The sequence below is a fragment of the Chrysemys picta genome, chromosome 5 (genome assembly GCF_011386835.1).
Source record: "Chrysemys picta bellii isolate R12L10 chromosome 5, ASM1138683v2, whole genome shotgun sequence".
NCBI classification, from domain to species: Eukaryota; Metazoa; Chordata; order Testudines; family Emydidae; genus Chrysemys; species Chrysemys picta.
The window spans coordinates 119317263-119341916 of NC_088795.1; the positions used below are offsets into that span (position 1 = coordinate 119317263).

Sequence of the window (24654 nt, forward strand, 5' to 3'; positions counted from 1 at the left end):
TATAGAACACAGCTCTGATTAACACGCAACACTTCTTTATAGAGAGCCATTATAAGTTCATTTAACAAAGAACAGTTGCAAATGATAGCGATAGAAATATTGGAAATAAAAGGTTACATATAAAATGAGCCTAAATTTAACTAAGATCTTTCCTTATCATTAATTGCCTCTTCCGTGATTGATAGGATAAGCTATGCACCAACATACAGACACTAATAACGAATAAGACACTCTCATAAGAGCAAAAGCTCAGCCAAAATCCTTCCAGCATACTGCAGCGAGGCATTTGACTGTAATCTTCCATTCATGAAGCACACTGTCAGCTAACTTCCTTTTTAAAAGTTATTAGGATATGTGTCTGCAACCCCGGATAGATCAAAACAGTCCTTTGATCTTTATTCATAAACTGGGCACCTTCCGACTCTGTATTCTTTCCTGTAGATTTTTGTGGTCTCTTGTTAATTTTTTAATCTTGATCAACTGGTGGTTTAGTATGTAAACAGGTATCCATATAAGAACATAAGAACGGCCATACTGGGTCAGACTGAAGGTCCATCTAGCCCAGTATCCTGTTTTCCGACAGTGGCCAGTGCCAGGTGCTTCAGAGCAGGTAATCAAGTGATCCATGCCCTTCTGAAGTATAAAATACTCATTTTGTGTATAACCAGTCAGATAAGCGTTTCCTGCCTGTCTGAAAGAAACATGTTTGTCACCTTCTAGTGACCTGCTTTAACTTGCAGACCTTAATAATGTAATTTCTAATATAGGTACATAACTCTTTCAATATTCTCCTTACATACATTTCACAATATTTATGATGACCAGTTTTTTTTTTTTTTTTTTACTGGCTCTCAATTTAGACTTGATATGCCGCCCTCCAGTGACGTATTATGTATATAACTAACCCAGGGGATCCCTGTAAAACACATGGCACCCTCTGTGACCTCTGCCAGTTGGCATCAGGAGGTTCTTGGGTCACAGTATGATTTCCATGTTGGTGACATTTCCAAAAGAAGCCAAAGCACAATCCCTCCCTTAGGTGTTGGAACTACAGGTGCATGGGGTGCTGCCACACCCCTGGCTTGAAGTGGTTTCCATTACGTACAGGGTTTACAGTGGCTTTCAGCACCCCCACCATAAAAATAGTTCCAGCACCCCGTTCCCTCCTAGCCCATAACTAATTCCTGTTTTAATGTTTAATGGTTTTTGAAGACTGTGTCCCCGGTAAGAATGTACAACTTGATGAAAAGTATGTGGAAGTTTGAAAGCAGGGGGTTAACAAGTATCACTTTATGTATGTTTATAATCTATATGATTAAATCTCAAATATGCTGTGATTAAAACATCCTATGTACACTTTGATTTAGCTGCCAAATTAGCAAATTTCATTTTTTATAAGGTTTTATTTCTAAGAATTACATATGGATACAATACTGTACACGTGGCCAGAAGGGAGATTAATTTGAGTTTGTATACAGCAGATTTCAAAAGGTGTGTCTACCTGCCTGACTTTCTGCTTTTCCCCACCCTCTGATGAATACGCAGTGTGTGAGTCCTTCCTTTTTCCTGTTGATACAGTGACAATTACTGAGAGGTAGAGTTCCTTGACTCTGACAGCATTCTGTGAAGGCAGAACATTAAATCTTTAGCTGTGTGGATTTGACTTTGAAAGGATTCGGAGACATATCAAGGACTCTTGCAGCTGACTTTCAAATCTGGATTAAATTAGCAACAGAAATTATGGCAGCACCTTCTATACTCCTCTTAGTGGACAGGTTTGTATAGAAGACTTTTTTTTGGTTTTGTTTTTTAATTGGAAAGTGACTGTATTCGCTTAAGGTAGCAGTTCAACTTCAGTAATATATTATAATTTTTAAACTCTGTAAATAAGACAGATCGGAGTGTGAAAATAACTGAATAGACAATACAAGCTAATGGAATAGCTATATAAACTATCCAACTAAGAGTGGGAGCTGAGGTTTGCTGTTGGGGATTCCCTGGCCTTTTGGGAAGATTGAAAGCAGCAGACAATGCTCTTTTGTATGTGGTGTGAGTTTAAAAAAACTGTGAACTTGAAAAGGCTTTGAGAGAATGCCAGGGGATTTGATTTTTTTTTAATAAAGTTTTCTTGATATTTAATGATACTAGAAGGCTTCCAGATAGCTGTGGGAGGGCACAATATTGCATGTGTCTTGGTATTGCCAGGTGTATGAAAACCTTTTTTCAGTTTGCACTATAAAATAATTTGAGTGCTATAATTTGGGGGAAGGGATAGCTCAGTGGTTTGAGCATTGGCCTGCTAAACCCACGGTTGTGAGTTCAATCCTTGAGGGGGCCACTTAGGGATCTGGGGCAAAATCGGTACTTGGTCCTGCTAGTGAAGGCAGGGGGCTGGACTCAATGACCTTTCAAGGTCCCTTCCAGTTCTAGGAGATAGGTATATCTCCATATATTATTATTATTAAACTCATCTTAAATGAATGCTGAATAGTTCTTAAATTTTAGCATAAAACATTATTCCTGATGAATTACATTATCTTTTAACATAGTGAAGACACTAAAGGTATATAATGTAATACCATTTCCCTCCCTCCTTGTTTTTCCATAATGTATTGCTAAATCTAAATTGAACACTGCTTTCAGAAAGTACTAGCAGCTAAACCAGATGTGTTGCACAAGTAAAAGATCAGTCATCTTAAAGCTCACTCTTGAGTGAGAACTTGTGTTCTCTCCAGGTTGAGAATTTTTCTTCTCACAAATTGAAAATACTTCAGCAATAACCAGGCAAAACATGTTTTATGTGCCACACTTCATTTTGCAGAAAGACTCATTTTCCATTTTCAGTGTGATGTCATCTTTGGCCGTACTCTTAGAACTCTTTTATAAACTGCTGCTGCAGTTTAGTGTTGATATGTTTCACATTTTTAGTAGGAGCGCAAATTAAACCCGTGACACTCTTAATTCCTCCATACTAATGATACAATGGACATGATGCATCATGTCAGATATTCCTGTGACACAACCTGATGTACTGTGATGGCTGTGAAGGATACATTAGAGTAGATTGAGATAATACTTGGCATATGAATTTTCTGATGCCTCAAGGCCCCCCCCCCCCCCCTTTTTTTTTAAATGTAAGGTATCCAAACAGTTTTTTGTGACTTAAAACTACTGTGAAATTTGAGGTTAGAAAACTTGATTTTTAAAATAAAAGTCTAGAGTCTGCTAAAAAAAAGTGTGAGAGAGACTGTAAGAACATAGTACAGTTATTTTTGTTTAATCTGTAACTCTTTACTAGCCATGACTGACCCTTTCACTGATTATCCTTTGGACTGAACCTTTTTCATGCATGATCTTGGCTCAGACTTGAGGCTGCTCAATTTAGTTTTCTAAAAACTCTAATCAGAGTTGCTCAAATCAGGAAAGCTTGTTTTCCCCCCTAACAATTAATGTTTGGGTTTTTTTTTGTGCTCTGGTAACTCAAACTTAAAGCAAAGCTTTTGATTATGAATTGAGTCGTACAGCAGAGGAAGACGTAATGGTTCCTTTTTCAGAGACTTGCAGAGCTCTGCCTGTGCTGGGAGAGTCGAATGGAGACTTTAGTTTTACAACAGTATATTGTCAGGTATAGGTCAAATGGTTGGCTCTAGCACTGGAAATGGGAGAAAACCACATTCCTATATCATGTTGGTTCCTTGGATTCTGCAGGATTTGAGAACAATGGTAAAATAGTTTGGTCTTGTCCATATAGCAAGAACAGAACAGTATTTTAAGTGCTGGGACCTAGTATTGCAACCAAATGCCACGTTGCAGCAATTTTTCTAGCGTAGGTGGCACTAGAATTAAACATAACACAAAGCTTGATGATCAGATGACCGTTCCAGATGAAAAGTATTGCAACTTTTTTTTTTTTTTTTTTTTTTACACTTTTTGTCTTGATGTGTAGTTAGGACCTAAGTGTGGTTTAACCATGTCACAGCTTTGGATAGACCAAGGCTTTAGGATATTACAGGATCACAGTCAGAACCTAACCTTCCTGTAACTAATATTACAAAATCTAATTTGGGCCAGTTTGTGCTGGCTTAGGAATCTGATATTTTTTTGGAGACTGCCATCCAGAATGTACACTTTCATTGTGAGGAAAAGTCGCTTGCTCTTCATGGCTGTGAAGCCCTAGCCATACGTGAACAGAGGATAAACCAATGCCATGTTGTCTGCCGACCTCTAGAAACAATAGCTCTGAGCAAATTTTAACTACCTTTGTTCGTTGCAATGCATGTTGACTCTGAATCTTAATGACTTAAATGTCAACAATTATTTTACTGCTGATTAAATGAGCGGTGGTCATATGAAGGCCTGTACAACCTGCTGAATGTGGAATCTTGTTTTGGAATCTCAACATAGAACTTAAAATGCGAGGGCTTAGAATGTGGGAGAAGTTTGATAAAATACTACTTTTTTAATCTCCCCCCATTCTACCCAAGATAAGATGGAGCCATGTCTTCACTATGTCAAATGACAGCTGCACTGAGCAAACTTGTCTCTCTCTCTCCAACAGAAGTTGGTCCAATAAAAGATATTACCTTGTCTCTCTCACTGCATTGTAGTCAGAGGAGTGGGTGCACTGGGAGCAGGGGGCACCAAACAGGATTTAGAGGCCAACAAAGTACCAGTATTTGGATGTGACAGAAACAGAAAAGAAATCCAAATAATTTGCTTAATTTAGGGTGCTGGTTGTATCTTTTTCTTTTTTTTCAGCTGCCTTTCCAGTTCATTAATTGAGCATAGGTCCTTGCCACAGCACAGGCAGAGGAAGATATGGCCACTGCCCCAAGACCTTATAGTGGAAGTCATACAGATAAAATTTCTATTAACCGATTCAGTTAGGTTTCAGAGGGGTAGTCGTGTTAGTCTGTATCGGCAAAAATGAGGAGTCCTTGTGGCACCTTAGAGACTAACAAATTTATTTGGGCATAAGCTTTCATGGGCTATAACCCACTTCATCAGATGCATGGAATGAAAAATGTAGTAAGCAGGTATAAATATACAGCACATGAAAAGATGGAAGCTGCCTTACTAAGTGGGGGGTCAGTGCTAACCAGGCCAATTCAATTAGGGTGGATGTGGCCCATTCCCAATGTTTTCACATGCTGTATATTTATACCTGCATACTGTATTTTCCATGCATCTGATGAAGTGGGTTTTAGCCCACGAAAGCTTATGCCCAAATAAATTTGTTGGTCTCTAAGGTGAGACAAGGACTCCTTGTTGTTTTTGCAGATTCAGTTAGATTAATTTGGCATGATGAGCTAAATGATTATTGCACAGTGTACAAGATGAATTGTCTGGTCAGGTACTGATGTGATTTTGGACATAAATTGCACCTGTAATTTGTATTGCACAATTACATATATGAACTACAGTGACAGGTTAATGAGAAATCCCTGGGTAGAATTGTTCCTTACACTTGAAGGATCTCATGAGAAATAAGTAATCAGCGTATAACAAACTTTGTGTTACAAAAGATGGTTCAGTCTATGAAATAGAATAGCAAATGCTGCAGGATAAATAAATAAAATCCACAACAAAAACAAACCCTGAAAGAGAACTATCTTCTTACTTCTAGACTTGAAAATCACAATAACATGGAGACTAGACTTACTGTTTTTTATACCTTGTAATTCCTGTTTGCCCGCTTCTGTGTATACTTAAAGAAAAATGCTGCTTCTCTACGTAGTTCCCCCTATCAGTTTCTCAGCTGTATTCACAAGCAGCTCAACCCTTTCTCATGAATAAGTCCAATGACATCACACTTATGGCTTGCTCTAGGAGGAATTTTACACATGCACGCACACACACTCTTCAATAGGGTGGCTACCAGTAAGAGAGCAGCTTCTGTTTCTGAGTTTGGGTCACCTTGTCATGAAGGCAGGGAGCAACAGAAGCTATTTGAGGGAGCAATGTCTTCACATTCAGGGCTTATCTACACTTAAATTTTATAGCGCTCTAACTTGCTGGCTCAGGGGGGTGAAAAATCACCCCCCCTGAGCACAGCAAGTCTGATGCTTTAAAGCTCTAGCATAGACAGGCTCCAAGCACGTCCCCTCGTGGAGGTGGATTACCAGGAGCTCTCCCAGCACTCATGCGCGACCACACTCGCACTTCAAAGCGCTGCTGCAGGAGTGTTCCCGCGGCAGCGCTTTGAAGTTTCCAGTGTAGACATACCCTGAGGTTTGAGTAGTGGTGTGGGAACACAAGTCAGGAGGGAAGTGCAAAGAGCTTTCTTTACTCTGCTCCCTGAGTGAACATGGAGTCCCTTCACTTTTCAAACTCCTTTCAAGGGGCTAGGGATTGACAAGCTGCTGCTAGGGCACATCACTAAGGCTAAGATTATATCACAGAGGTCGCTGAAAGAGACAGATTCCGTGACTTCCAGTGACCTCCGTGACATTGGGGGCCCCACAGCTGACCAGCTGCTGCTGGCAGCGGGGGGCCCACAGCAGCTCAGCCTCTGCTGACTGACCAGTTGCCGCCGCTGGCAGTGACCCCGGAGCTGCTCAGCCACTGCTGCTACTGGCAGGGGTCCCCCCTGCAGTAGCTCAGCGGCTGCGAGCAGCCAGGTCCCCACCGCAGTTCACAGTTGCCAGTGGCAGCAGCAGCAGAGGGACCCTGAAGCTGCTTAGCAGCCACCGGGGAACCTGCATCTCCCAGACGCTGGAGCCCCCTGCAGCTCCCCAGCCTCCGCCGCTAGCAGGGGCCCCCCATATCTCCCCTGCCACCGCGAGCAGTAGGGGCACACATCCCAGCAGCTCCCAGCCCTGCAGGGGGACCACTCCCAGCCACTGGGCAATGGGAGCTGCTAGAGGTGCTGGGAGCTGCTAGAGGTGGGGGGGGGGGGAAGGGCAGGGTGCTGGACCCTCCTCCCTCCCCATTTTGTCAGGGATGTTTCTAGTAAAAGTCAGGGACCAGTCATGGCTTTGGTGATTTTTTTGTTTTTTTGCCTGTGACCAGTCCCTGACTTTTACTAAAAATATCCATGACAAAATTGTAGTCTTACACATCACTAACCAAACTTTTACTACTACAGGTCCCCATCAATGCTGAGTTCAAATGACAGCTTCAGAAAAAGAAGTAATTCCATACTGAAGGCATTCTCGTGGTTTTTTTTTTTTTTTTTTTAAAAACACTAGAATCGCTGCAATGATACTGAAGTTGTGCTACCATATGGATTTAGGGCCCCTAGACTTCTGGCCATTGTTAACTACTGCACCTGTGCAACCTAATACAACTTGATATCAGGGACACTTCATGATGTATAGCCTAAATGTTTTATTAGCTTCATTTCACATACTCTTATACCTCTTGTTTACTATTTTAAATTCTTCTAATTCCACAGCATTTATACTCTTAAGATATTTGTAGACTATGTCCCCAGTTTTCTCTTAACCATGCTATATATATTCAGCTCTTTTTGATCATTCTGTCTGACATGAGCTCATAAATATCTAAGACTTTTTGTTTTGGAATTGGCTGAGGGAATGAAGATAGTTTGTGGTTAAAAATTCTAGCCCAGGGCTGGATTTACATCTTTGGCACCCCAGGCACTGAGCTTCCCTGCCAGCTGCAGCGGCCGGGAGCTGCGGCCGCCTGTGGTGGTTCAGAGCCCCCCGCCTGCCTGTGGCAGTTAAGAGCTCCAAGCCACCTCGGGCGGTGGTGGTGCCCCACCACTTTTAACATTTAGGCGCCCCGCAGACACCCCCCCCCCACTGCCCAGCACCCCAAGACAGACCTCTCCCACTGTCCAGCGCTCCCCACCCTCACTGCCTAGAGCCCCCCCACAAACCTCTTCAGAAACCCACTCTCCCAAGCCCTGCCCCCTGGCTGCAATCCCCAGCCCCGTTGGGAGGTGACTCTGTCCACCAGGCTGAGCGAGGAGTGCTCAACCTTGCCAGGACCTGGGAGTGGCAACATTTGGATTTTTTGGTGCCCCTAGAATATCGGCACCCATAGGTACTTTGCCTGATGGGAAATCCGGCCCTGCCCATGACTCCAGATCTAATGATGGCTCTAAAGAAAATCTTTGCTCTACCAGAAGTTTTGGTTATACTTGTTTGTACAGAGTGTTTCCTATGGTAGCAGGTTTGGTTTGCCATTCTATTTTCATCACACCATTCTTCATTAGAATAATAGAAGATTAGGGTTGCAAGAGACCTCAGGAGGTCATCTAGTCATCTAGCCCAACCCCCTGCTCAAAGCAGGACCAACCCCAACTAAATCATCCCAGCCAGAGCTTTGTCAAGTCAAGCCTTAAAAACCTCTTATAGAGATTCCACCACCTCCCTAGGGTAACCCATTCCAGTGCTTCACCACTCTCCTAGTGAAATAATTTTTCCTAATATCCAACCTAGACCTCCCCCACTGCATCTTGAGACCATTGCTCTTTGTTCTGTTATCTTCCACCACTGAGAACAACCTAGCTCCATCCTCCTTGGAACCCCCCCTCACTCTTTTTTCTTTCTTTTCTGCATACTAAATAAGCCCAGTTTTCTCAGCCTCTCCTCATAAGTTATGTGCCCCAGCCCCCTAATCATTTTTGTTGCCCTCCTTTGGACTCTCTCCAATTTGTCCACATACGTTCTGTAGTGGAGGGGCCCAAAACTGGATGCAATGCTCCAGATGTGACCTAACCAGTGCTAAGTAGAGGGGAATACATTACAGGCCCACTTAACACGCGGTAGCGCCATGCCTCCCAGTGCTAGCTATTTGACACGCGAGATTCATTAACACGCGGTACAGGCACTTGCTATGTAGCGCTACAGATTTGCTCACTAACACACTGATCTAGAAATCAACAGGAAGTGCGGAGTGGAAACATGTTGTACGTCTTTACCGCCGACGGGGGGAGAGGGGGAAAAGGGGCGGCAGCGCTTTAATGTTGCTGTCCCTTCCCCCCACCCTCCACCCTGTGAGCGGCCCTGCTGGTAGGGACCCTACCAGCAGGGCCACCGATGGGGGAGGCGAAGCAAGGTTAAAGTGCTGCTGCAGCAAAGGACCCTGCAGCGCTTTAAGGTCCCTGCCCCTTTGACCCCCTCGGCTGCCAACCGGGGGGAGGGGCAAAGGGAGCAGCTGCCCCGAGGCCGGTGATTTAAAAGGGCCCAGAGCTCCAGACACTGCTACCGCAGCAGCCCTTTAAATCACCATGGGAACCCCAGGCAATGCAGACCAGGCGGCCTGGAAGGGCTGGCTGGGTGATGCTGACCTCTAGCCCTGCCCCTTCCACCCGAGGCCCTGCCCCTTCCAGGGGCCAGAGCTGCCCCCGCCCCATACTGGTAAGTGTCCTGAGTTACTTTAATGGCTGTGTAGTAATAATAATGTTTTTATTAGATTACACATTTGAATTTATATTCTTGCAAAGCGCCGTTAACAGATAGGCCTGCAGTATTTGGGACGCTGTGAGTACGTATGTAATCCTAGATAATTATACGTGTGTGTGTGTGTGTGTGTGTGTGTGTGTGTAATATTTTTAAGATATTTCAGCATGGCCTTAACCCGCGGTCCGTTAACACGCAGTCGTGATGGCTTGACTCCAGACAGCGGCGCGTATATGGGTCTGTATTGTAATCACTTCCCTTGATCTTCTGGCAATACTTCTACTAATGCAGCCCAAAATGCCGTTAGCCTTCTTGGCAACAAGAGCACACTGTTGACTCATATCCAGCTTCTCATTGACTGTAATCCCCAGGTCCTTTTCTGCAGAACTGCTGCTTAGCCAGTCGGTCCCCAGCCTGTAGTAGTGCATGGGATTCTTCTGTCCTAAGTGCAGGACTCTGCACTTGTCCTTGTAGAACCTCATCAGATTTCTTTTGGTGCAATCCTCCTCCAATTTGTCTAGGTCACTCTGGACGCTATCCCTACTGTCCAGCATTGCTCCCTCTCCCCTCAGCTTAGTGTCCTCTGCAAATTTGCTGAGGGTGCAATCCATCCCATCATCCAGATCATTAATGATCAAAACCTGCCCCAGAACCGACCCCTCAGGCACTCTGTTTAATACCAGCTGCCAACTCGACATTGAGCTGTTGATCACCACCTGTTGAGCCTGACGATCTAGCCAGCTTTCTATCCACCTTATAGTCCATTCATCCAATCCATACTTCTTTAACTTGCTGGCAAGAATACTGTGGGAGACGGTATCAAAAGCTTTGCTAAAGTCAGGGTATATCACATCCACTACTTTCCCCATATCCACAGAGCCAGTTATCTCATCATAGAAGGCAATCAGGTTGGTCAAGCATGACCTGCCCTTGGTGAATCCATGTTGACTGTTCCTGATCACCTTCCTCTCCTCCAAGTGCTTCAAAATGGATTTCTTGAAGACCTGCTCTGATTTTTCCAGGGACTGAGGTGAGGCTGACAGGTCTGTAGTTCCCCGGGTTCTCCTTTTTTCCCTTTTTTAAATATGGGCACTATATTTGCCTTTTTCCAATCGTCTGGGACTTCCCCCGATCGCCACGAATTTTAAAAGATCATGGCCAATGGCTCTGCAATTACATTAGCCAACTCCCTCAGCAACCTCAGATGCATTGCATCTGGTTCCATGGACTTGTGCATGTCCAGTTTTTCTAAATAATCCTTAACCTGTTCTTTCACTACTGAGGGCTGCTCACCTCCTCCCCATAGTGTGCTGCCCAGTGCAGCAATCTGGGAGCTGACCTTGTCTGTGAAGACTGAGGCAAAAAAAGCTTTGAGTACTTCAGCTTTTTTCACATCACTGTCACTATGTTGCTTCCCCCATTCAGTAATGGTCCCACACTTTCCCTGACCGCCTTCTTATTGCTAACATACCTGTAGAAACCCTTCTTGTTATCCTTCACATCCCTTGCTAGCTGCAACTCCAGTTGTTCTTTGGCCTGCCTGATTACTCCCCTGCATGCTCGAGCAATATTTTTATACTCCTCCCTAGTCATCTGTCCAAGTTTCCACATCTTGTAAACTTCCTTTTTGTGTTTAAGCTCACTGAAGATTTCTCTGTTAAGCCAAGCTGATAGCCTGCCAGATTTGCTATTCTTTCTGCACATCAGGATGGTTTGTTCCTGTGCCCTCAATAAGGCTTCCTTAAAATACAGCCAGCTCTCCTGGACTCCTTTCCGCCTCATATTCGCTTCCCAGGGGATCCTGCCCATCAGTTCCCTGAGGGAGTCAGTCTGCTTTTCTGAAGTCCAGGGTCCGTATTCTGCTGCTCTCCTTTCTTCCTTTTGTCGGGATCCTGACATTTGGTATTTCCTTTGTCCCTTTCTTGCATTTCCACAATAGTAATCTTCTTAAAAATGATGATCCTCATATAGTCACCATCTCTTGAACAAATATTAAGTGTTGTATGAAATTGTCTCTTCCAAAGTCCATATCTCCCCAATTAAACTCACCATTATGTTACCTGCTCAGGTAGAACTGACTTTTTTAAATTGTTTATAGGCAGTGTGGTGTATTTTGGTGTAAATAAAATTCAACCTCCGTGAAATCCTCTTCCTAAGTAGGAGCCCTAATGGTTCATACAATAATCCTTTATTTAACTCACCAGGGTATTCAGACTTCTTAATATGGTTCTATAATTGCCTTGTAAATTCTACCTAGTCATTATTGTTGCAAGTCAGGTGGTGGTGGTGTGCATGCCTGTAGCTCAGTATTATTGGAACTGGGAGTGATATTTCTGTAAATAATAGCAGTGACAAAGATATGAATGATAATTGATATCTGAACATTGATAGGGATGGTAATATCAGAACACTTAGAAGGGAGGGTTGATCGTTGAGGGATGATGAGACTAAGCCCTGTTGATGATGACATGGCTACCAATGTTGCTGTTTTACTGTCAGGTGCAATACAACCTGCTGTCTTGGTGATGACTCCACAACAAGCTGAGGTTTGAGGGATTTGAGCTGGCTTGGCAGACCTGATTGTAGATGAATGGGCGTGTAGACAGGATGTGGGGGGTGGGGAGGGTGAATTGGGGAGTAACACTTTCTCCCCTCCCATGATTTATTGTAAAATGTCTTTTTACGTTCTGAAAGTAAACAGGTAGTGGAAGATGAGAAACTGGGCACTAGGTTTCTCCCTTTTCTTAGCCAGTTTCCATAACCTGTCACCAAAACATTCCCTTTTCCCTCATTGTCTCATATTTTCAATATGGAAAAAATGGCCAGCTTGTGTGAGTAGGAGGTGTGGCCCCACCACTTACTTTGAACACCAGCTGCCTCTGACTAGTAGTGATTTCCATACTCCTTAGTAAACTTGTTGATCTTATCTGTATCTTAATCTGATAACCAAAGAGGACCTTCAAGTTAAGTATACTCTTGAGGGTATCAAGGCACGTAATCCATTCTTGTAAATAAGATTTTTGTGTTTGAGGTAGGTATTCCTAAACCAGTAAAAATAGCTCAATTACAATACAGACTCACAGACATTGTGATGACATTATTAGGCCTTCCCCCAAATTAATCAGTTATGGAATGTGTGGATCAGTGTTGCCTATAATGGATTCATATGTGCTCAGCAGAAACAAGGCAATGGGACAGTTTTCCAGTTTTTGATGGCAGGTCAATATAAAACATTGTAAGCTACTGAGAACTGTTTACTTAGCTGTGAACATGTACTGGTCTACATTGTATAGCCTTTGCTTATGTAATAGTACATATATAAATAAACTGGTTAATTTGAGATATTTAGCAGACATCAGAATGAGTACATTTCATATCTGCTATTGGCCTCTTTAAGGAGAGATTTAATGTGTGTGTGGTTTTTTTTGTTTGTTTGTTTTTTAATTGAAGCAGGCCAAATAGGGCATAGACTTTTATACGGTTGCCTACAATGTAACAGTTTCCATAATTGCAATAATAATATCTTATGAGAACAAAGCACTTGGAGATGTTGAGCTGGTTAGGTTACTAAAAGAGCTTATCAGTCATAAATTAAATAGAAGGGGTGCCTTAAACACTGCAATACTCTAGAATACATTCCATTGCAACTGCAGCAGGCAAAACAAGTGAACCAGCTGTAAGGAAGAATGAACATTTTCCCATAAATGTAAATTTAAAATCCTGGTTTTGTAACACTTATATGCAGGGCACAGGAGATTTTTGTATTTGAGTTTCTTCTCATTTGTGTATCGTTTTTTGTTTCAAGGCATCTGGAGTAATTGACTCTATTTCATGCCCTTTTAGCCAAATGCATGAATTATTTATCAGATTTCCTCTGAGACTACGGTTGTCGCTATACTAGGATACTTTTGCTTCAACTGCCACTTGCTACCACCAATTCAGCTCCACCAGTGGTAACTATGTTGGAAGCGTGAGTGAAAGAAGGGACCAGCTGATACTGTAAAACACAGCATCATCTAATCCTGTTCGGAGAAGGTCTACACAAAACCGCTTACAAAGGCTGCTGGCCAGTAATTCTGCCATTGTTAGTTACCACCAGGTGAGCTGAACTTGTGATAGCAACAGTGGGAAAATTCCATCCAACACATGTAGATGAAACTAAAAGAGGGAACTTCGGATATTGTCTATAACAAGTCTTGATAATGTCACTTCCATATTGAAGGCCTTATATACACAAGTACAGTTTCCCTGGACTTTCCCATGCTTACTGCTATCAGTGCAGTCTGAATGGTGCCTGATGTACTGGTAGCTGCTGATGTTTTGTGTAAACTTGCTGTAAGCAGGGTTAAATGACATGTTACTTGAAAGCCTGTCATTCCTCCTTGAGACTTGTGTATACTAGCGCTTCTGCTATCACTAGGCCCTTTGGAGCTGCAACAGTGGGACATTTGAGAGAGAAATAGTCTAGTGCAGACACGGTCTAGACATTATTTTGTCAATAATGGAAGATATTTTTAGGAACTTGATTAGGTAAGACATAAAGTTGGAGATAACTTTCAGTACTTAGCTTGTTTGGGGTGCTACACAAAGAAGGGAATCCCTGCCCTGAAGTCACGTACCCTCTGCAGGTACAACTGGTACTACACAGGACAGTACAAACAGCTTGACTAAAAAAAGTGTGCAAATTCACTACCTTCCTGGTCAATGTTAAATTCCTTTTAATCCTTATGAATCTTTTCTTTGTGTAGGAATTTGTTTACTAGAAAACAAAACACAAGACTGGAGAAACAAAATGATTTGGGCTGGAAGTTATTTGGAAAAGTACCTCTGAGAGAGAATTCACAGAAAGATCCAAAGAGAATACAGAAGGTATTTGCTTATCCTTTATTTTTGGGGTTTCCTTTGCTTTAGGGTTACTGTTGCACATTGAGGCTGGTTAAGTTGTGTGATTTACGTCCATGTCTCTGAACCATATTTAGCCCTTCAACCAAACAAAATTACAAATAGAATTTTGAGTGATGGGCTGGAACAAACAACCTACCTCCCACACTCAGAATGTTCTTTCTTTGAATTATATATATTTTTTAAATCCAGTTAGCTAGTCTGAGTGCCAGTTTAAAAATAGTAATAAGCTTAGCACCTTGTCTCAATACAGTTTAACATCTTTATTATTATGCTGGTAGGGTTGGACACTCAGGCCTTGCCTAAACTAGGACCTGGTCTACCCTAGGAAATTAAATTGGTATAACTGTCACTCAAGGGTGTGAAAAATCCACACCCATAAGTGACGCAGTTAAACCGACCTAACCCCCGTGTAGACAGCGCTAGGTTGAAGGGAGAATTCTCCCATTATTTTAGCTACCACCTCTCAGGGAGGTGGATTACTTATGCTGTAGTGTTTTAATTTCATAGGTGAAATTAGCCAACTCAATATAATTAACTTCAAAGGGTTTGTCTGTGTTAGACTTTTTAATCTCAAATTTAGATGTGTCCAGCCTGCAAGATTACTACAATAATTTAGCAGCCTAACCTGAAAAGGGCTGCCTGAAACGTTCTGGATAGATAAACTGCGTAACTATAGTTATAACATGAAGGAGCTGGGGGATAGGGAAGAGTACCACTGAGTGGTACTTGTTTGGTACACACAGATTTTTATACTGGTAACTATCAGGAGTATGACACCTTTTTTTTTAAACTGATATACCTGTGTGGGTGCAGTTATACCAATATAAAAATACCTTATGCTGGGATATTTGATTGGTCACTTTGTATAGAAGTAAGATATAGTGGTATAAGCTCACTTATATTAGTGTAAATGCGCCCATGCTAGCGGGGGTTTGTAGTGCTTTAACTGTGCTGGTATAATTAAAGCTTGACAACTTTGTTGTGTATACAAGTCCTCGGTTGTCATGTGAAACATCTTTGCAACTAGAATAGCTAGAAATTTGACTCTTAATGAAGTGTTAAATTATTCAGAAATTGGCTTAAACTCTTCCACCCCAGTTACTGGAAGGAGCTTTGCACTTATATTTGGGAAGAGGATTTTTTCAAGTTCTGCCCTGAAGTATTCCTTTCCCTGAAAACTTCTAAAATTACTGAAGTGGTGCTTTTCAAATGGCCATCTGTGCGCCTGACTCTTGATGCGAACACTTACCACCATTGATTCCTGGAGTCTTTTTAGGCCCTATGGCAGAATATGACTGTTCCCTGTAATTTCAGTTGTTTGCTGTTCTGTACTTTCTCTTCAATAGGAACAGAACTTACCAGTACCCGTAACTATTCAGTATTCCCAAATACTGCACCTGTTAAATCTTATAGTGGGATTCCTTAGAAAAGGGTAAACAGTCATTTACAATGATATGCAGTATTTTTCTCAAAAGGCTTTAATCACACTCACTCACACTAGCCAGTTGAGTTTCTGGCTGAACTGGAAGTGTTTAAACAGTCTTCCCTAATTGCCCTCAAATACAAATAGAAATGTTTTCAGAAAGTTATCTGTTAAGTTTCGTTTGCCTCTTTCCTGAAACTAATTTTCAAAATGTGGAAATTCTGAAACTTTAGATACCATAGTTCAGACTTGAAAGAACAGAAGAATAGCTGACTCTGTTCAAACTGTGGAAAGGCTGTGTCAAAGCTCCCCTGAGTCAATGGCTCATCGGGCTGAGGTGGCTAAGGCACATCAGTTTCATAGCCAGTGGTACAGAAGAGAGTAAAATGGCCAGCATCGTGTCGGACCTAAGGCAGCCTTTGATTGACCTAATCTAATGAATCAGGTACCCATTTTACAGCTGGGCGAACTGGAAGTAGCCTTTCAGTGTGAGATTGAGCAAGTCTCGATCTTTAGGATTGTAGTCAAGCTCTTTAGCCAATCAGCCACCACTCTTCCTAGAGAGAGAAGTTGGGGCCATGAGAAATAGCATAGCTGCTCTGCTGGTAGAGAGGAATGAATGATTTTAATTTCAGTCATTTGTATGTTGTGATGTAAGGCTATGTCTACACTTGCCATTTAAAGCACAAAGTGTCCCTTTTTTGTGCTAAAACTGTGGGAGCGTCTACACTTGTTAATGACTTTTTGCGGTGAAACTCAGAAGTTTCACCGCAAAAAGAAAACCACCTTCACGAGAGGCATTCAGTTCTTTCCACTGTTCTTTTTGCGCTGTTGTGGAAGTGAAGACCTGTTCTACCTGTGTAAACACCTTTTGGCCTCCGGAGGATATCCCACAGTTCCAAAGTGACCACTTTGGCTAGCATCTCTGCTTCTCTGATGCCAGGTAAATGGACGCCCCTCCCCCGTAAACCCCGGGAAGCTTGAAACTCCCTTTCCCTTTTCCTTTGCTTGTAGATATGGCGGGGAAAGCAGCCAGACAGCAGGGTTTTTTTTAAAAATGCCACGAAAGAAACAAGGAAGTAATGGGACTGCTGGGACATGAAGCAGTGCATCATGGGGCACTGAACAGGGACCAGAATGCCTGCTCACCCCCCCCCCCCCAAGACCTATTGAGAGAGCTGCACTGTGGGATAACTGTCCTATAGCGCTGCTCTCATCTGGGATGGAAGTGCTGTTAGTGTAAACACTCTCTGATGCCTGAGGAATTAAGTGAGTACACAAACCAGCGATTTTCCTTCACCGGTTCCCTATCACCTGTGAAACTTACAGCGCACAAACTCTGCAAGTGTAGACATACCCTAAGTCTGTCCTATGAAGATTTAATTTAGAATAATTGTTTACTAGGATAGATGTTTCAGCATATACGGTAAGAGCATTGTGAATGCTAATAATGCAGGGTCTCATTCAGTCTTTAATATATTTTATCAGTTGTAAACTGTTCTATTTTACCCAAAAAATTACTTTAAAAAACTTTATTACAGTTGCAAAATCAAGCACTCAGAAGTTACACTTAATTCACCCATTTTTTCTGCATGTATATATTATCAGAGTCTTTACTTACATGATCACATACTATTTTTAATGTAGTTTTTGTGTGCAGATTTTTAGGTTTTTAAAAAAGCAAACTGAAAAACAGAAATTTGTCATTGACACCTACATCAGCAGGGCTGGATCCTCCTCCCCGTTCTAGTCAGTTTCTCTTTCCCACCCCCTTCTGTCCTAGTCTGGGATAGGAGCTTGGTTAATCTACTCCTTTCCCTTTTCCCCCAGTCTGGCTCTTTTCCCCCCCCTTGCATAGAAGTCAGGCGGCTTCCTCCTTCATGCTGCTTGGGCATCAGCAGTGGAATCAGTGAGCGTGCTGGAGAGACAGGCTCGCCTGTGTATGTATATGTATATGTGTATATAAAATTATAATTATGACATTGCAAATCAATGTACTTCTCATTACCTTGCTCTTGGAAACAGCTGAACTATTTTGGCTAAAACTTTCCAAAAATGTTCAGCCTAAGGCAGTACCTGAAATGGAAAATTTTAGCCTAATTGGTTAAAGTTTGGAAGAGTTATAAACAACAGAAAGCAGGGTATTACAATGGGAAGTGCCAAGCAACTTGATTAATAGTGTGTGCTATTAAATCTTCCTAAAATGAGAAGTATGCAGTATTGTTGTAGCTGTGTTGATTCCAGGGTATTAGAGAGACAAGATGGGTGAGGTGATATCTTTTACTGGTCCTGAAGAAGAGCTCTATGTAATCTTGAAAGCTTGTGTCTCTCACCAACAGAAGTTGGTCAAATAAAAAACCATTTCCTCACCCACCTTGTCTCTCTAAAATTAGAAGTCACGATCATGTTTTTTGAATGCTGTCTGTTCAGGGAAAATGTCTGTTCTATTGTTTCAGAGGAAAGGAAAGTATTAAACTACCTTTTATTGGTCTTCAATAAAGAAGTTGTTACATAAGGTTTGTTTCCAAGAATGTCTGTGCAAAATCTGGGTGCAGATCGGGCCCAGAAAGAGAGAACTTAAAGTCTAGGACTGCAACATTAGAGCGTAATATGTGGCATATTCCTACTTGAGGGGTCAAGAGATATTTACTTAAACTTCTGTTTGTGACTATCACTGCAAAAATTTTAATTCCGGAATTCCTGTACCTAACTACTAGTAGTATATCAGTAAAAGGTAAATTCTGAAATCTGACCAAATAGACTGGTATTACATTTCAACCTGAAGCTCTCCAAACCCTAGTTCTGGGAGACTACTTGAGGGATCAGGTTTGAGACCATGGGTTTTTCATTGGGAGCACAAGACAAGAATCCTATGTGCTCTGGAGGTCAAACACCATGACAAAAACAGCCCAGCAGGTGCACCATAGGGAGGGAAGCTATCTCTGAGATACCTGTATCCCAGACCACTTGGGGCTGCATAGCCTAATATTCGTCTCTAGATTCACTATTTGTACAAAGCCCACAAACACTAGTGCACATAACTGATTGTTTTCTCCACCCTTAGATTATAGAAAGGGTAGAAGAGAGTAAAAGGCTCTGCATGCCACAGCTATAATCTTGGCATCTAGAATCAGCAATAGATCTAATAGTCCAGTGACTATATCAGCAAAGGTTAAATAAAACTGCCATTGCTACCTGTTCAGATTGTTCTCCATTTTATGGTGTCACTTCCAGCTTGAGATTGAATCAAGTTAGTTTTCTCCTAATTGTCACCATGTCTTCCAGGTACTGAGAGCACAGCAAACTAAAGGAGATGTGCCTTTGAATGTCACCCATCAACTGGGTGCAGACCAGACATTGCAGACCAGAAGTATACTCTGTCTCCTCTCCTTTATGCATTAAATGGGAGTGGTGATGAGAGAGATACCTGTAGAATCCCACAGGAGAGCAAGCAAAGTACTTTGTTACCTTTTGTAATTTGAGTGAAAGAAGACCATTGAAGGGCCTTCCTATCCTCTTACACAAAGTCCTGCTAACACCTCTCAGTTCATGGAACCTCAAGCCCCTGATAGAGCTAACAATCAGATGGACACCTTACCTTAGTTATGAGGAGAAAATAATTACCCATGACTTACGGAATTTCTGTAACAAATCTGTGTTTAAAGCCACACTTGCAGATGAATGAGGTCAAAATGCATATGTAACTGCTCTGGTCCCACTACCTCTTAACTTTTCCAACAGTGGAAAGCTAGAGACTGGTTGGATATTGACGAGGTAATTAAAACGGAGACAGCTTTTTGAGCAGGGGCCTTTCTACTGCCTGTTTAAAGTTGGCTTGCATCCTGCTTGTTTGTAGGGAAGCATTAACTATCTGCATCAGTGATCCCCACAATCTGCCAGTTGTGATGGCTTTAATGATGCAAAACAGCTACGAGCCTCTTGGAGTGGGACTGAGTCAACAAACTTACTTCATGTAGGCTCCTGAGCAGCAGTCCTGTCAATAAATCCTGACATGAGTTGCCTGAGTTAATTCTAGTTGGCATCCTACAGAAGAGATGCTCTGTATTCCATTATCCGTCTCCTAAGCTATCCATTCTCCTCCGTTTTGCTCAATGCTGATTCTTCCTCCTTCCACAAACTGTCATGTCTGTGAGTAAATTGTTTAGATTTTAGAACTTTCCTTGTATTTATAAAAGCCCAACAGGATAGCCTGACATTAGGGAATAATAGGATGTGCAGTACTCTATCTCCACACCTCCCAAATCTTGGGAAATCCAATCTGATTGGATTTTCCTGCCGGGATTCTCTTTAGCATTGTGAGCAGGTCAAAATGGTTGATACATCGAATATTTGGTCAAGTCAGCCGCTCTTGCTTTGGCCCAGACATCAATTCTTTCTGGGAATACTGTGCCAGGACAGCTAAGTGGAGCCCTGTGACTAACCATGTATTTTGATTAGACTCCTAGGGTGAAGTCACTGGCTTATTCATGATTCACTCTTCTGGTTCTTCTGCCAGATGGGTACAAGACACGTTTTTTGTTTTTGTTCCCCCCCCGCTGCCCCCAACTAGATGTAACCATTAGAATTTGCAAGACCAGTTCAGTTTTGAAGGGGGCAACCAGATCTTTTAAAAATCTTCAGAGTTTTCATTTACCCTAATTTATTAAGTACTTAGTATTTTTTTTCCTTCCATCAGTCTCATTTGGGACTAAAAGAAATTCACAAGAATGATGTGACAGATATGGCAAGCTTATATATCACTGTGGACCAGGGATAGTATATAGTTCCGGGGGAGCATGGTCACCCCCTCATGGAAATAAGAACAGTAGGGGGTGATTAGGCAAATTCACTCAGGCTGTAACACCTGCAGAGAAAAGGATCATATATACACCTCTACCCAGATATAACGCAGTCCTCAGGAGCCAAAAATCCCTACCACGTTAACGGTGAAACCCCGTTATATCAGGGTAACGGCGGCAGGGCTTCGACGATGATTTAAAGAGCCCCGGGCTCCGGCCGCTGCGGGGAGCCCAGGCCCTTTAAATTGCCGGCCGAGCCCTGCTGCCGCAGCCCCAGGGTTACCACGCTATATGCGAACCCGTGTTATATCGGGTTGCGTTATATCGGGGTAGAGGTGTACTAGTTCAAACTGTATTCTCCAGAGTCAACAGATAAAAGACTGTTGGATAAATAGTCTGAGTTTAAATGGACTCTGAGCCTTCTTTCTGATCACACAAACAAACAGGGCCTTCTGTCCAATGGGGCTCCCAATCCTTCCTGGGAAGGATTGGAAGGACTTTGATCTGCTGAGGGCCCCATAAGACTGGTGTTTTCTCTGTAATGCTTTCATCTTAAGAATAAATGTTCGCTTAGAAAGAGCTGTGTGGTAACTCGTAACTGTGGGCAATTAGAACTGCTCATAGCCTATGAGGAGAAAGCAGAGTGCGGAGAGGCCTGTTTAGGCAGCCTGGCTTGCTGGGGAACTCTCAGTGTAGGTGGTGAACTGTGCAGCCTGGAAAAACTCTGGACAGGAGAGAGAGAGAGATGGGGGTCTCCGCCCAACAGAGGTGGTGGCTGTGGAGCCGGAAGCTTAAAAGCGAGTGCCCATGGAAGGGAAATACAGGCACTGTTTCCCTGAGCTGTGAAAGTATAATTTTAGGAGATGTTTCAGTATAAAACTGGATGTTTGTTTGGTTTCTTTTGTGTGTGTGTGGGGGGGGGGAATAGGGTGAGGGAAACAAATCTTTGAACTGTGAAAAGTTGAGAGAGCTTTCTTAGGGTCCCAACCTCTCTCCCATGTGATTTTTTTTGTTTTGTTTTATTATCTTAATCACTCAGCATGAAAAACCAATTACAATTAATGATTTTGACATCTGATAGAGCCAGTTCATTAGCTGATAAGCATATATACCTGCTATAGCTGAGTGTTCACACCAGGATTTTGCACTGTCTTAAAAATGAAATTAGATAAACAGTTGAATAAAACTGATTGTAATTTTGTGTAGACAAACTCAGTGCATGTAAAAGACACACCTGTTTGATCAGTTTTGAATACTAATTACCTTCAAAAGGCCTGTTAGGTCAAACCGGCTAAACAAGTTGTTTGCGTTACCTATATGTCAAAAGTTGTAAAACAGCCAAACTAAATAACTGAGTGAGTGGAGAGTCATTTAAAGACAATGGGTAAAATCCTTGTTCCAGTGAAGATAATTGCAAAACTCCCATTAAAATGGGGCCAGGATTTCACCCAAGGACTCCCTGAATATAAACCTTGTAGGGTGGGAGGGAACAGAATTGTACGTGTCTTGTGCTCATAAAGAGAGACAAGGTGAGTGAGGGCCTTTTATTGGACCAACTTCTTTTGGTGAAGGAGACAAGCTTTTGAGCTTACACAGAGAGCTTTTCTTCAGGGTCTGTTCATAAACCCATTTGAAGTGGTCCTGTGTTAACTATCTGCATAATCTTGTACATTCTTAAAGCCATTTCCTTATCAGGAAGTGATATGTTGTAAGGGTGTGACCGCATGAATCAGCTGGTTTGTTTTATATTCTCAGATTGTAGAGTCGGCTGTAACTAGCAAGGTCCTAGGCAATAAGTTATTACTCGGAGGAGAGTGATGTATATTGAAAGAAGAGAGATTTTAGCCATGCCCTGAGAGGTAATTTAAATTCCTTCCTATAATTCTTCTGTAACTGCCCCCTAAATAAACCAAAGGATTTTTTTAAGTATCTTCCTTAATCCTTCTGCCATAAGTCACTTTAGGGTTGAAACCAAGAATGGAAGTTGGTCTAAAGGAAAACTTTTTAGAAGGCCTTATGAGTGAGTTGGGAACCCAGCATATGTCTGTAAGTGTAGGGTTTGTGGTACCATATTATAATATGGAGTGAACAAACACCTTAAATATGCAGAGATTTGGGTCCCTTACATTCAGTGTAAATTATCCTCCCCAGCATACACATCAGTCGTCTTTCTGGATTTTGAGCACGAGCATGACAATAGGAGGTTTCATAGAAAGAGTAGAAATACTGGCAAGTGTCTTCAACCACTCGGGTTCACATAATACCCAGGGTGGAACTTATCTAGTGCAGAAGATTCTTGCAGGTTTTTGGTAAAACTTAAACCCTAAAAGAAGGAGCAGAGGAGCCCCAATACTGGGAAGAACTGCCTATGTAATTAGATTGCAAAATACTCTTTTACTAAAGAGTTAAAGGCAAATTACAAAGGGTTTGTAAAGTTACAAATGGGCTTATACGATTCCAATACCAAGAAGTGTATGGCTGATTATTAATGTATAGATAGTTGTGTTAACAGAATCTCCCTTAGCTCCTGAGAAATCTGAGCTTTCTAGGTTTCTGTCTGCATGTGAAAGTAACAGTAACAAAGGGAATGAAAAATACAATATTAGAAAGGAACAAAAACTTTGTTATTGGTGCTTGTGTTGTCACTTGCTCTCTGTCCAAAAAAACAATGCTGTAGTTCAGATTCTTTTGGGCCTTTTCTACACTCAGCAGCTGTACTGCTTTAACTGTACTATTATAGCTAAAGTGGTACAGCCCCCATAGGATGGACACAATTACAGTGATAAAGATGCTTATTCCCATACCATAAGGCCTACATTTTTATTTTCTTGTAACCAATTCTTACTTTTATGCCTCATAATTTGTAATCACTTAAAATCTGTCTTTCTGTATTTAATAAACTTATTTTATTTTTATATCTAAACCAGTGTGTTTGGATTGAAGTGTTAGGGTAACTCCATTTGAGATAACAGGATTTGTGCATATCATTTTTTATTAATGAACTGACGGACTTTATATGAGCTTGTATTGTCCAGGAGGGTGCTGGGCAGTACAGGATGCACATTTCTGGGGAAGGTCTGGGATTGGGAGTTTGCTGGTGTTGCCCTGCGCTGTAATTCGCGAGAAGAACATAAGAATGGCCATACTGGGTCAGACCAAGGGTCCATCCAGCCCAGCATCCTGTCTGCCGACAATGCCAGGTGCCCCAGAGGTAGTGAACCTAACAGGCAATGATCAAGTGATCTCTCTCCTGCCATCCATCTCCACCCTCTGACAAACAGAGGCTAGGACACCATTCCTTACCCATCCTGGCTAATAGCTATTAATGGACTTAACCTCCATGAATTTATGTAGTTCTCTTTTAAACCCTGTTATAGTCCTAGCCTTCACAACCTCCTCAGGCAAGGAGTTCCACAGGTTGACTGCGTGCAGTCTGAAGAAGAACTTCCTTTTATTTATTTTTAACCTGCTGTCCATTAATTTCATTTGGTGGCCCCTAGTTCTTAAATTATGGGAACAAGTAAATAACTTTTCCTTATTCACTTTGTCCACACCACTCATGATTTTATATACCTCTATCATATCCCCCCTTAGTCTCCTCTTTTCCAAGCTGAAAAGTCCTAGCCTCTTTAGTCTCTCTCATATGGGACCCGTTCCAAACCCCTAATCATTTTAGTTGTCCTTCTCTGAACTTTTTCTAATGCCAGTATACCTTTTTTGAGACGAGGAGACCACATCCCTATGCAGTATTCAAGATGTGGGTGTACCATGGATTTATATAAGGGCAGAAGCTGGCTAAAGAACTCACAGAATATAGCTTGAAGTGATTTACATGATGGAGGTACTCAGTATGTGATGGAGGCTGTGTAAGTGCAGACCAGGAGTGGTAATTCTCACAGCGAAGCCAGGTAAAAGGCACCCCAGGCTGGAGAATTGAGGGGACATAGCTGTCCATCTGTTCAGATTGTACCCTGGGTAATGTCACACTTGCATCCAAGAGCTTTAAAAGGACTAGCTCAGGAGCTCGCTGGACCTTTAATGTTGATTTTTCAATAGGTCTTGGAAGTTCCAGAAGATGGGAAGAAAAGCTAATGTTGTGCCAAGTTTTAAAGAGGGTAAATGGGGTAACCTAGGTCATTACAGGCCTGTCAGCATG

At 42.1% G+C, this 24654-nt stretch overlaps 1 protein-coding gene across 4 annotated transcripts in view; it reads left to right on the forward strand.

The window, feature by feature from the left end:
* TBC1D14 (TBC1 domain family member 14) overlaps nt 1–24654 on the forward strand; it is a 100228-nt gene that overhangs the window by 26082 nt on the left and 49492 nt on the right. For 3 of the 4 annotated variants that reach the window (XM_005300284.5, XM_065597097.1, XM_042855500.2), the window contains one exon: nt 14120–14240. In XM_005300284.5, the coding sequence (XP_005300341.1) occupies nt 14120–14240 (121 nt within the window). Of the gene's footprint in view, nt 1–1559; nt 1776–14119; nt 14241–24654 lie in introns of those variants that run through there. The other variant, XM_024106886.3, reaches the window with a different exon arrangement.